We start from the raw sequence: 11988 nt of genomic DNA on the forward strand, positions 1-11988 counted from the left end.
AACTAGTTAAGTAGTGCAACTATTAGTGATAGGGAATCCAGTCCCGAATAGTTTGTTTTTCCTGTTCAAGTTGCCTGACGGATGCAGCGCGTCTGTTTTCCTCAATTGCCTGCAGCCACCCACGTCCTCTGACCAATAGACGCCGAGATGACAACGCAATAACGCAATAAAATCGCTGTCAGCGTAGTCAGAAAGACAACAAGCGCTAAACTGCATGGAGCGGTTTCGGTGTTCCTAAATATAAAAACGATCTTACGGACGCCTGAAAGTGGTGGTCATGGCAGTCCAGGAGGCTCAGATTCGGGACAGTCCACTCTACCCCTATGCCAGCACTATCGTCGTAGCTGTCACTGTCTTCTGTGTTGTTAACTACTTGTTCCGTGAATTGAAATGGAGGCAAAATTTAGTCAACATTCCTCCAGGTCCAAAACCGTGGCCTTTTGTTGGCAACTGTGGGGAATTTATCGCTTCGTGTTTAGTTTCAAAGATGCTAAGAAAAGACAGCGGTGGACATTTGAAGCCAAGAAACCCCACGGTTCTATCGCCACACGTTATTCTCATGGAACGATCCAGCATTTACGGCAATATCTATAGCTTTTTTGTTGGAAAGAAACTGGTTGTTATATTAACGGGCTATGAGGTTATTAAGGACGCCCTGATCAACCGAGCGGATGTGTTTTCAGACAGACCCGATTTCCCTATCATTACAATGATTACAAAACGAAGAGGTAAGTCTTGAAGCTTTCAACACACTTGTTCCTGATTATAGTTATACACTTTGTTGTACGTCGCTCTGGATAAGAGCGTCTGCCAAATGGCTGTAATGTAGATTTAAGATTCTACATTGCATAAAAAAAATCTATAAAATCTTAAATATAGCACAATGCAGGATTCCGGATCATGCAGAAAAACGATAGGCTCTATGATTAACCAGAAACACCTGATCCTGATTCTACTAATCAAGGTGCTTAGCAATGACTAGTGGTTGATTAGTAGAATTAGGTGTGTGCACCGACACTGGCCCTTTCTGGAACCCCAGCTCTAAAACATGAAAAGAAAATAACAGCTTGTTAAAATTCTGGGATTGCTGTTGAGGCTGGAATGAAAACCAGCGTACACAGGGGTCCCGAGTTTGAGAACCACTGGCCTAGACTATACAACGCAGGATAGCGGACCATGCAGTTATACGCGATATACTCTCTGCAGTGCTGCAGTGTGCAGAGAGCACACTGAAACACGAGTCTCTTTCTGACAATTTCTCAGGGATCGTTTTCGCCCCCTATGGGTCAGTGTGGAGACAGCAACGCAAATTCTGCCACACCACCTTGCGGAACTTCGGGCTGAGCAAACTAAACCTGGAGTCCTGCGTCCAGGAACTGGGGGTTGTCACGTCCGAGTTGCGGAAACTCAGCCGAGGGGTGGGCGGGGTCGACCTGGCTCCCCTTATCAGCACGGCGGTGTCCAACGTGATCTGCTCCATCTGTTTCGGCCGCCGCTTCGATCATCGGGACCGTGAGTTCCGGACCATCCTAGACCTCATGGACAGAGGGTTGGAGATGATCGCCGATCGGTCAGCTGTTCTCATCAACATTTTCCCCTGGCTCTACTACGCGCCTTTCGGCATCTTCAAGGAAATGCGAAAAGTGGAAACCGATATCACCGTTTTCCTGAAAGCGATCATTGCCCAGCACAGCTCCAGTCTGGATCCGGACAACCCTAAAGACCTCATCGACATGTACCTCGTGCAGGCAGCTCGGCGGCGCGAGAAAGTCGGAGCCGAAGAAACCAGCTTTTCTGAGGACTACCTCTTCTACGTCATCAGTGACCTTTTCGTTGCTGGAACTGACACCACTACTAACACCATACTCTGGATCTTTCTGTACATGTGCATATACCCACAAGTGCAAGGTATGTAATCAGATCAGATTGTGCTTATTTGTAAAGCTTTACTATTTGTGAGTTTTTAGAATTTGCCCTTCAGTTTATGGCTGATCTTGTTTCCTCAAGCTTTCAACTTCTGTTCTCCCTCTGAGGGGAAAAAAAGCAAGAATGTCATTGTCTGGAGTAATCAATGTTGATTATAACAGCTGTGCATATTATGGCTAATGACTCTGTTTGCTTAAGAGTAGACTGATGTGGCTGTACCACGATTTACTTCAGAAACGGTTCAAGCGGAGATCGATTCGGTGGTCGGGGCGGACAGACCGCTGTCACTGGAGGACAAGGCTAGCTTGCCGTTCACAGAAGCCACCATCATGGAGGTGCAGAGGATGACTGCAGTGGTTCCCTTGGCGATACCCCACATGGCTTCACAGACGACCGGTGAGAGAACTTTAACTCCTGAATAATTAAAGTCTGTATGTGGGACATAAAACAAAAATACATGTAACAGTTTGGAGGATCCCACAGGGCATGCGTGTGTTTTCCCGATGACGTTCATATCACTGTTCTGAAAGGTTTAATTCTTAACAAATCTGTGCCTGGTTTTATTTTTTAATTTTTTTTAAAGGCAACCATGACATTACAGAATGTTGCTGTTGATGTCAGTTATTTTCTCTCACCTTCTCTCTCGCTTTCTGTAGTGTTCCGTGGCTACACCATACCGAAAGGCACAGTGATTCTCCCGAATCTCTGGTCGGTCCTCCGAGACCCCAGCGTGTGGGAAGACCCAGACACCTTCAACCCCGGCCGATTCCTCAACGAGGACGGACAGATTCTGAGAAGAGAGTGCTTCGTTCCGTTCGGCATGGGTAACATCACTTCAAGTAGTTCTTACTTGAGAGTAACCATATTTATATAACCATTATTTTAACCCAACCATATTTATCACTGCTAGGCTAAATAGGATCTGCAGTAAGGACTGCCTATCAGTGGTCAAATGTACCATAAAGTGTAATGCTATGGAGGATGACTCTGGCGTCCATCTTGCACACAGGCCGCAGGGTGTGCGTGGGGGAACAGCTGGCCAAGATGGAGCTCTTTCTGATCTTCTCCAGCCTGATGCAGGCCTTCACCTTCAGGCTTCCCGAGGACCAGCCCCCCCCGCCGATGCAGGGGAGGTTCGGCCTGACGCTGGCGCCGTGCCCGTACACGGTCCGCGTGACGCCGCGTCTGACCCGGTCCAGCTGAACGCTTGCCGCGCGCCTTTCAACGCATCAGCAACCGTGAACATGTAACTCAACGTGTGTGTGTGTGTTGGATGAGGGTGGCAGAGTGTCAAGAGAATATTAGCACCTAGCAGGCTCCTGGTGCAAAACCCAGGCCGTATACTGCAGCTGTAGCCTTCAGTGAAGTATAATACATGAGAGTAGGGGTGGTTGCGAATGACTTGGCCTACACAAAGCAGGGTTGGTTTGCACTTCAGTCCTGACCCACTGAAGATGGAACCCTGCAGGGAAGCTAACAGGGAACAGCAAGATGGAGGCAGCGAACCGTCACTCTGTTTCAGTGTTCGGACATGACTGAATGATTAGTGTTCAGCCTGAAATAATATTTCAGTGATTTTTTAAAAATCTACTTATCTACTTTTGTATGTGTAACTTATTCCCCCTTTAAAAAATTTTTTTTTGACTTGTGTGACTATCTGTATTGTCTGTTTTACCTGCTATGGACCTCTTTTTTTAAGATGAATCTTGAATGAACTTGAAATTAAATTTGATTTATACATTGAAGATGCTGTATTGTCTTTTTTTAAATTACATAAAAAATTTTATCTTATGAATTTTAATTCATTCTGCAAGAAACTGCAGGGGATATTTCCAGCTACACGACAAATTCACTGGATATAAAACTTTTCTTGCCTCTCACCCAATGCATGCTGGGATAGGCTCCAGCACCCCCCATAACCTGACCCAGAATAAGCGGGTATAGATAATGGATGTATAACTGAGCCAGTTGGAAAAGGAACAAATTGATTCATTAGTTTAACACTTTCTAGCACCGACTCGTAAAAAAACATATTGGCAACAGTAAGAAATGTACAGAACTGGATGGTTCGAGTCTACTATTTATCTACAAGCCACATAGGCCTATCTGCACATGGGTACATTCAATGCAAGTTTGTACACGTATTTCCCAACACTCAACCGTTTAAGTCTGAGTTTTCTTCATCACAAGAAAATGTCAGCAGTGCACAGAGTTTTCAGTGCAGGGAAAAGAGATGCAAGCAGTCAGCAAGTCATGTGACTGCCTTTTTTTTGCAGACTGATTGTTTATTGGTTCGTTCATTTTTTGGAGACTGAAAATTGATTTTTTCTGTCCACCCCCACCCCCTTTTTTATTCATTCATTTATTTTTAGTTTTTAAAGAAAGATTGTGCATTTAAAGCTTTAAGAATTTTGTAATTTTATATTTGCTGATTTTTAAGTACTTTACCTTCACTGTCATGCTCATTTATAGACCATGAGAAATGCAGGAATGTTAAATCAGTGTTAAAATTACCTTGTTCTGTTCCAATTTATTTGGTGGTGTTCTCTACTACAACACCCCCCCCCCTTTCCTCAAGTGTTATGTTTACAGAAATGAGACAATGTCCTAAACTCTGCTGGATGGAAACAACCTTTTCCACAGTTTGGCAAGTGTGCAAATCACTAATACTTTAATACTGTTTCCCTCTTTAGGGAATAAGTTCTTTTCAAACAAACTGGAGTGGATGTTGCAGGATCACTTGAAAATGTGATGCAATAGTCTGCAATATATAAAATGAAAGGAATGTAAATTTAGTATTTTAAATGGGGGGGGGGGGGGTGAAAACGATCAACGAGCAAAGGTTTTTTTTTTATAAAGCGTTACTGAGATGTGTAGCTGAAGAGGTCAGTGAGAGTTCAGCGGCTTCCTGCTCAGGGAACAAGCTCGGGAACACAGACGAGGGTCCAGCAGAGGGCAGAGAAAGCCCTGCTTGTGTCTCCTGTGGGTTTTGTGGTGCTGTGGAGGACACGCCCATCACCTTCATGGTGAGCAGCTGATTGGTCCACTCCTGCCTCTCCAGTAACTGCACGATCCTGTCCTGGACGCCGGCGGCAACGGCAGTCTGGGCTCTGATGCTCTTTGCCAGTTCGCTCACGCACCTGTTGCCACGGGAAACCGCCCTGACCAGCGTGCGCTGGATGGCGTTGTGTTCGGCCATCAGACGGCACTGCTCCCGCTGGGCCGCCAGAAGGTCCTGCTGCACTGCGATCGCTGAGGCCCCCTGCGTCGCACCGCGAGCCGGGCCTTCCTCGTACCGCGCGTGAGCCGTTTCCAAATTTATGGGACCCGTGTCTGTCCCGAGCTGGACAGCAACAGGCTCCTCCACCTCGGTTTTTATCGCGTTCTGAGTCCGTCTGGACCGATTCTCTTCATGCGACTCTGTGGAAAAACGTGTACAATAACATTTAAAGTTTCCCCTCTGAGAATACCCAGCCCTGCCCCCGAGGAACTTCAGTTAATACCAGAGACTGTCTGAAGATTTGGTAACCCTAGCAACAAGCGCGCCTAACTGGGCTAACTGACCTGCTGCGGCAGTCTGGCATCGATCGGCTCCAGGCTGGGCGTCGCTCCCCGCCGGTGTGTGGAGCTCGCTCCCCGCCTGCCCCCCCCGGGGCGCGGTCTGCGACGCTGCGGGGGAGGGGGAGGGGGAGGGGGCGTGTCCACCCAGCGGCGCGCGTGCGTGTAGCGCGGCCTGCTTGGCTCGGAACAGCTCCGCGATCTGCCCCAGCACGCCCACCAGCTGCCCCTGGACGGCCGAGGAAGAGGAGGCCTCGTCCTTCATCAGCTGCGCGTCGGCCCTCTTCAGCTCCATCTCCTCCCTCCTCATCCTCAGCTCCTCCCTCCGGTGCTGGCTCTCGCTCTCCATCATCCTGTGCAGCGCGCCCACGTACTGCTCGTCCGATTCCGCAATCATCTTCTTCCACTCCTCACTAGAGCACAACGCGCGTTTTCTCTTTACAGCTAAAAAGGGAGGGAAATGGGACCAATTAAACCCCTATCGTTTCCAACTTTCACACACTCCTTCTGGGGTCTGAAATTAAGTTTGTGGCTGTGCTCAAATGTAGCTGGTGAAATAGAAAAATCTTAAAGCATGAGGTTTTTTTGCAACGAGGCACTGCAGAACTCTCTCACCACAGCTCAACCAACCAGTGTTGTTCGCTTAATACTTGGCTTCTCTCGCCTTCATACTTGACACAAATTACTTTCTTCACCCACCCATGTAAAACAATTACATGTTGAAACTTATCCACAGTCATAAGAACATGGTGCAGTTTAATATAGAAAACAGGCCCTATAGAGGATGCTGTACAATCAACAGGCTACACACTTGACGATTCCATTTTGGGTCCAGCAATTAGACCTTCACTCATTCGTATACGTCAATCTGCTAATGTTAAAAAGTATCTGCATCAAGAAAAAAAACTGAACATGTAAAAAGTGTTTTGCTATTCCTGCGTGATCTTCCATACAAACTGAGCAAAACATTACGAACTGACACGTTGAAGCTACATACCCTGCTTGGGCATGGAAACCGCAGGCGCGTGAGAGGGGAATCGTTCATCGGGCATTGCCTGGATGATCGGCGGTTGTTCTTCACCAAGAATCTGGACCTCTACTATGGGCTCGTCGCCTGTCAGCGCTGAATCTTCTACAAAAGAAAAAGAAACAAGTACATCAAACACTGCACACCTGAGCACTAACATGACGTTATGATCATCATAATTAATGTGCTCACGATGACTTATTGTAACTTCAGTGCAAATGAAAGGCCATCACAACAGGTTGCTGGTCAGTTCTCTGGCAGCTGGACGGAATGCACTGCAAACTAAGTCGCTAAAAACTGCCCACGAATTTAAATACATGAGACATTTTGTAAGTCACAACAAAGCACATTTGTCTTGTTGTGGTTGACTGCGCGTAAATATATCGGGTTGGTTAGCTAAATTAAGTTACCTGACAGCCAACGTAAATTAAAGCTGTTGTTAGACGGCTAACGATTCCGCAAATACGTGAACGTTACATTGCAGAAACCTAGCAATCTACGCAGTGAATATGCATTGCACTAGCTTGCTAACGTTGCGTGGATCAGTATTTACGTTGTTACAAGTCGGCTGGCTAGCTGAATAATGCAGTTACCCGAGGTTTGCGAGGGAGACGACATTGCCTCCAGGATCGCCACGGCAGAATTCGACAACAGACTACCCCCCATTGTCGATGAAGGTGTAGTATTGCCCAGGACAGTATCCATAAGATTGAACCAGCATTTCCCCCTTGTTCTGTCTAGACCGCCTTGACTGTTGTGATCCTTGAGTTTCCTGTATTCTTGTTTTAGTTTCTTAACTTTTTCTCGGCACTGCTTTGCACTGCGCAGAAATCCCACCGCGGCCAGTTCAGATGAAATCCGCAGAAATACCTTTTCGTTCCTCACTGACGACTCGAGTTCTTTTTGGATGGTAGAATCAGCCCAAATAGACAACATTGCTTGGATCTCCTCCGGAGTCCAAGGCAGCGCACCGTCGTAAAGTCTTAACGAATCCATTATCAGGTAGCAAGCTGCTTATTATTTTGATCACTTGTTTGCTAGCTAGGTAAGTAGCTAATGTTAGCTGCACGCATGTACTTCCCAATTCCCATGCACCACTTCTCTGCTAAGACGTCATCGCGTTGAAAACTGACGCCTTCATCCCGACGTCGCATAATATCCCCAGTGCTCTTTTTGGATATAGCCAGTTTCTTTCTTCCTTCACCTCACTTTACTAGGCAATAACAAGTAGGAAATAAAAATATGTGACCAGTTGCATACACAGGGATATCCCACCTGTACGCAACAGAGCCATTCTTTTTTTCTTTTTTCTTTTTTAAATTAAAACAAAAAATAAAAAATTCTTACAAAGATTAAATATGAAAATAACTTGTGGAAACAATATGTTCAGATTGTTTAATAATGACTAAATAATTCAAATATTTAATTGATAATTAATTAAACGCTGAATTACTTAATTATTGCTGTACAGAACATAGCTTTCCAAATCTATCAGACAGAATTTGGAGCCAGAACATCGCTTTCTGTAACACTGGTTTACATAGTAAAAAGAGATCATTCAAAATGAGAACACACCAGAGTTGAATATAAAGACAATAACTGACATCTAAATTATTTTTTTATGACAATTAAAACGACAAATCATTGCAGAAATGGCAGGGGTGCTGCTCTACAACTACAGACTCATTTTTTAAAAAAACAATGAACATTTTCAATGACTATACATGGAAAAATGAGGTTGGAGCGCTCCAGTAATAAAGACTACCTGCCCTTTCAGCATGGAATAAGCCTTCCTCATGTCAAAGCATCATCCAACCTCAGTAAAAGCCTTCCGTCTACACCAAATAAATTATTTCTGTATTCTTTAAATTATTCTGTGTTCTCCATTATCAGAGTGCTTCAACTTTATTTTCCAGTGAACAGTCAGTGAAAATTTTCATTGGTATACGTTTGATGTTTTATTGAGTCTATAAGCACCACTCTGTTTTCTGCAGTGATCAAGCAGGGAAGACACAATAAGATTGAAGTAACTATCACCTGTTCTCTTATAAGCCAGAATGCTTTGCATTGAAAGACAAATTTGTCATTTTACCCACTGCTGCTACTCTCGAGGATTCAAAATACTGAGTTAAAATAACAATCACTTGATACACAAATAATGTGTAACAAAATACGGATACACTCCATTTTGTAGTTTATTCCTGAAATACACAACTGACCTGCTGCAAATTCCAAACATACTATTTATACGCTAGCTGCATGCTTGCACTTTTTATTTTTACATGGAATAAGCAGTTGATTCAACGAGCTAAACTGTCATCTTTTCCCGCTGTCTAACGAGATTGTACAGGGTCCTTAGAACTTGGACGAGGTAATTTGTCAAACGTGAAATAAAAAAGCAACAATAAAAAAACTTGAAAGTAGCAACTTTCCAACAGCATCATATATTTCCTTGGTCTGTAGCTGAAGAGGTAAGTGAGAGTTCAGTGACTTCCTTGCCGGATAATGCACTGGGATCCACAGACGAGGGTCCAGCAGCAGACACAGAGAGCCCTGCTCTCATTTCCTGTGCGTTTTGTGGTGCTGTGGAGGACACGCCCATCACCTTCATGGCGAGCAGCTGATTGGTCCACTCCTGCCTCTCCAGTAACTGCACGATCCTGTCCTGGACGCCGGCGGCAACGGCAGTCTGGGCTCTGGTGCTCTTTGCCAGTTCGCTCGCGCACCTGTTGCCACGGGAAACCGCCCTGACCAGCGTGCGCTGGATGGCGTTGTGTTCGGCCATCAGACGGCACTGCTCCTGCTGAGCCGCCAGAAGGTCCTGCTGCACTGTAGGGCGACATAGCTCGGGAGGTAAGAGCGGTTGTCTGGCAGTCGGAGGGTTGCCGGTTCGATCCCCCGCCCTGGGCTTGTCGAAGTCCCTGAGCAAGACACCTAACCCTTAATTGCTCCCAGTGAGTTGATTGGTACCTTGCATGGCAGCCTTTCACCGTTGGTGTGTGAGTGTGTGTGTGAATGGGTGAATAAGAAGCATCAATTGTAAAGCTCTTTGAATAAAAGCGCTATATAAATGCAGTCCATTTACCACCGGGAACGCTGCGGCCCCCTGCGCCGCACTGCGAGCCTGGCCTTCCTCAGACCGCGTGTGAACCCGTTCTCAAGGTATCTGAGCCTACCTGTGCTCCGCTGGCCTTCAAATGACTCCTTGGTCTCAGTTTTTATTATGTGTTGTTTCTCCCCAGTGTTTTCTTCATAAAATTCTATGACAAAATGCACAAAATGCTCATGTTGCTCTTTTTTTTTCTTTTTTTTGCATTTCAGTGGTCAGTGACAACTCTTCATGGCCACATTTATGAATATAAACAGTTGAAGGCAATCTATTGTCTAAACCAAACCTCATCACTCTGTAATATCAACAGGCTTTGTTTGTGTGCATAGCAGAACTGCGATATTCTGTATGTAGAAAATAAAGTAATTCTTCCTGGTCTTTTTATTACAGTGAGCTATTCCAGCAAAAAGGGAAATCCATGCATGTATGCAAACTGATGTGTTTTTCACACAACACTACATATTAACATAATAAATAGGCATTATCCCCCTTCAGGAAACTCATACACAGGTGACTTTTTTTATTTTTAAAGATTCAATTAAATTTTATTTGAATAGCGCTTTTTAAATTTTTTACAAAGACACAGTCACAAAGGCGATTTACAGTAGAAACACATAAGAAAACTGTACTCATACACCCTTTCCCCCTTTGACTGAACTGACCTGTTTCAGTAGGCTGGTTATGAATTCCCGAGCTGAATTTGTCCTCACTCGGGGGCAGCGAGTACGGTTCTCTCCTCGCGTTTCTCTCCCCGCGTGTAGCCGCTGCTACAGAGGGACAGCTTCTCCCCTGAAACGCGAGCCTGCGCAGCGCCGTTTGCTTGGCTTTCAGTAAAATTCGCCGCCGTTGATTATTCCATCTCTTCGTTGCATGGTGCTCAGTCTTCCTGTGCCCATTTTCCACTGACGGAGAAGCGCCGAAGAGAGCCCCGTCGGAACCTAACTGGGCCTCGTCTGCAAGCGCGATGCCGTTTTCCACTGCAGTGTCTGGGCTGTAATACGTGACGTCACATTCAAAGCTGGCTCCCGGTCTGTGCCCAAGGACCGAATCCATGGTGACATACCATTCAGCGTCGATTTTTCTGTTCTGGTCTTTTAACTTTTTGTACTGTTGTTTGAGTTTCTTAATTTTTTCTCGGCACTGTTTAATGCTACGGTGAATGCCAACTGCCGCCAATTCAGATGTGATCCTACTGTAAACTCCCTCATTCCTCACTGTTGATTCCAGTGCTTGCTGGATACTTGAATCTGCCCAAAGTGTTAGTAGTACCTGAGCCTCGTAGGAAGACCAATGAGTTTTCTCTCTGTTACAATCAGCGAATGCAGCCATTGTCCTCCGTCTCTGCGTGGTTTCCTACTTCCTTCAGCTTTGCCGTTGACTTGGGAACGTCATTACGCATTTCTTTAACTCCGCCCCTGGCCTGCTTTACAACGAGGCCAGCACCAGATACGTTACCGGGCTACCTCACTATTGGTTCTCGCTTGGTTTTACAGGAATACCGCGAAGCGAAAACGAGGCCGCAAGCCTGCTCTGCAATCTAAGCGAAGTCGCAAATGAGTGCGAATTGAAAGTAAAACGGTGATGTTCCATAATATTATCGACACAAATTATCGACAGTACACTGTACGTCACATATTAATGCGGCAAATCGAAGATTACTGCTGTTTTATTGCGTGACACTGCTGTCTAAATTCACCGATTCCTATTGTGTGTAGATCGGATATTGTAGCCTAATTTACACAGTGAATGTGTAGCCACCCCGGTTATTTCTCTAGCACCGCAACTGTGCAAAATCCGCACAGCTGGACACCCTTAAATTCCCCATGTCCAGGACTCACGCTAATCAGCGACCACGCTTGACGTAGTAATAGGCTGTTGTAAATATGCGTTGAACAAGTAGCACTAAGCCCATCTTAATGTTGTTTTCATTGACAGGAATCTGTAATAAGCACACGGCTAATCCGTCTACTCTGTCATTTTGGCTTTACAAATCGCAATGCTATGCCAATTTCGGGACCTCCTACCCATATACTTTTCGAATAGCATGATGAAGAAAACTCATAAGATAGGTTTGATAATGGATAATAGGTCTAAAATTAAGGTAGGTCATGTGGGGCTGAAAATTATTCTTCAGTCAATAACATGGTACTTCGGTATTTTATTTCACCACTTAATAGTGTGAATTAAATTGTGTTCATTGTCATACACCGGTCTGTTATTTCATTGCATTTGTTGCAACAGGTTTGTATGTGAGAAGGCAGAAAGACAGAGCTTTTACAGTATTGTCAGACTTTCAAAAATTTAAGACCATAAATGTTTAGCATTAGCCACTATTTCACTGTTTATCTTATGAAAATGGCTGCATTTT

At 45.1% G+C, this 11988-nt stretch overlaps 2 protein-coding genes across 3 annotated transcripts; one reads left to right on the forward strand and one right to left on the reverse strand.

Annotated features, from left to right (window-relative positions):
- Positions 1 to 68: 68 nt before the first annotated feature.
- On the forward strand, positions 69 to 3482 carry LOC118231889 (cytochrome P450 2U1-like). Of its 2 annotated transcripts, none has more exons than XM_035426233.1 (5): positions 69 to 728; positions 1264 to 1908; positions 2161 to 2322; positions 2583 to 2765; positions 2936 to 3482. In XM_035426233.1, the coding sequence occupies exons 1-5, from the start codon at positions 278 to 280 to the stop codon at positions 3127 to 3129; spliced, it is 1635 nt and encodes a 544-aa protein (XP_035282124.1). In that variant the 5' UTR covers positions 69 to 277; the 3' UTR covers positions 3130 to 3482. The 2 variants fall into 2 exon arrangements, with proteins under 2 accessions (XP_035282124.1, XP_035282125.1); XM_035426234.1 differs by having other exon boundaries at positions 2583 to 2750.
- Positions 3483 to 3993: 511 nt separating this feature from the next.
- Positions 3994 to 11036, reverse strand: LOC118232586. The gene is made up of 7 exons (XM_035427647.1): positions 10283 to 11036; positions 9688 to 9771; positions 8960 to 9340; positions 7105 to 7524; positions 6482 to 6616; positions 5491 to 5928; positions 3994 to 5346 (listed from the first exon to the last, which is right to left on the reverse strand). The coding sequence occupies exons 1-7, from the start codon at positions 10947 to 10949 to the stop codon at positions 4778 to 4780; spliced, it is 2694 nt and encodes an 897-aa protein (XP_035283538.1). The 5' UTR covers positions 10950 to 11036; the 3' UTR covers positions 3994 to 4777.
- Between the last annotated feature and the right edge of the window lie 952 nt (positions 11037 to 11988).

Source organism: Anguilla anguilla, chromosome 7 (genome assembly GCF_013347855.1).
Source record: "Anguilla anguilla isolate fAngAng1 chromosome 7, fAngAng1.pri, whole genome shotgun sequence".
Classification (NCBI taxonomy): domain Eukaryota; kingdom Metazoa; phylum Chordata; class Actinopteri; order Anguilliformes; family Anguillidae; genus Anguilla; species Anguilla anguilla.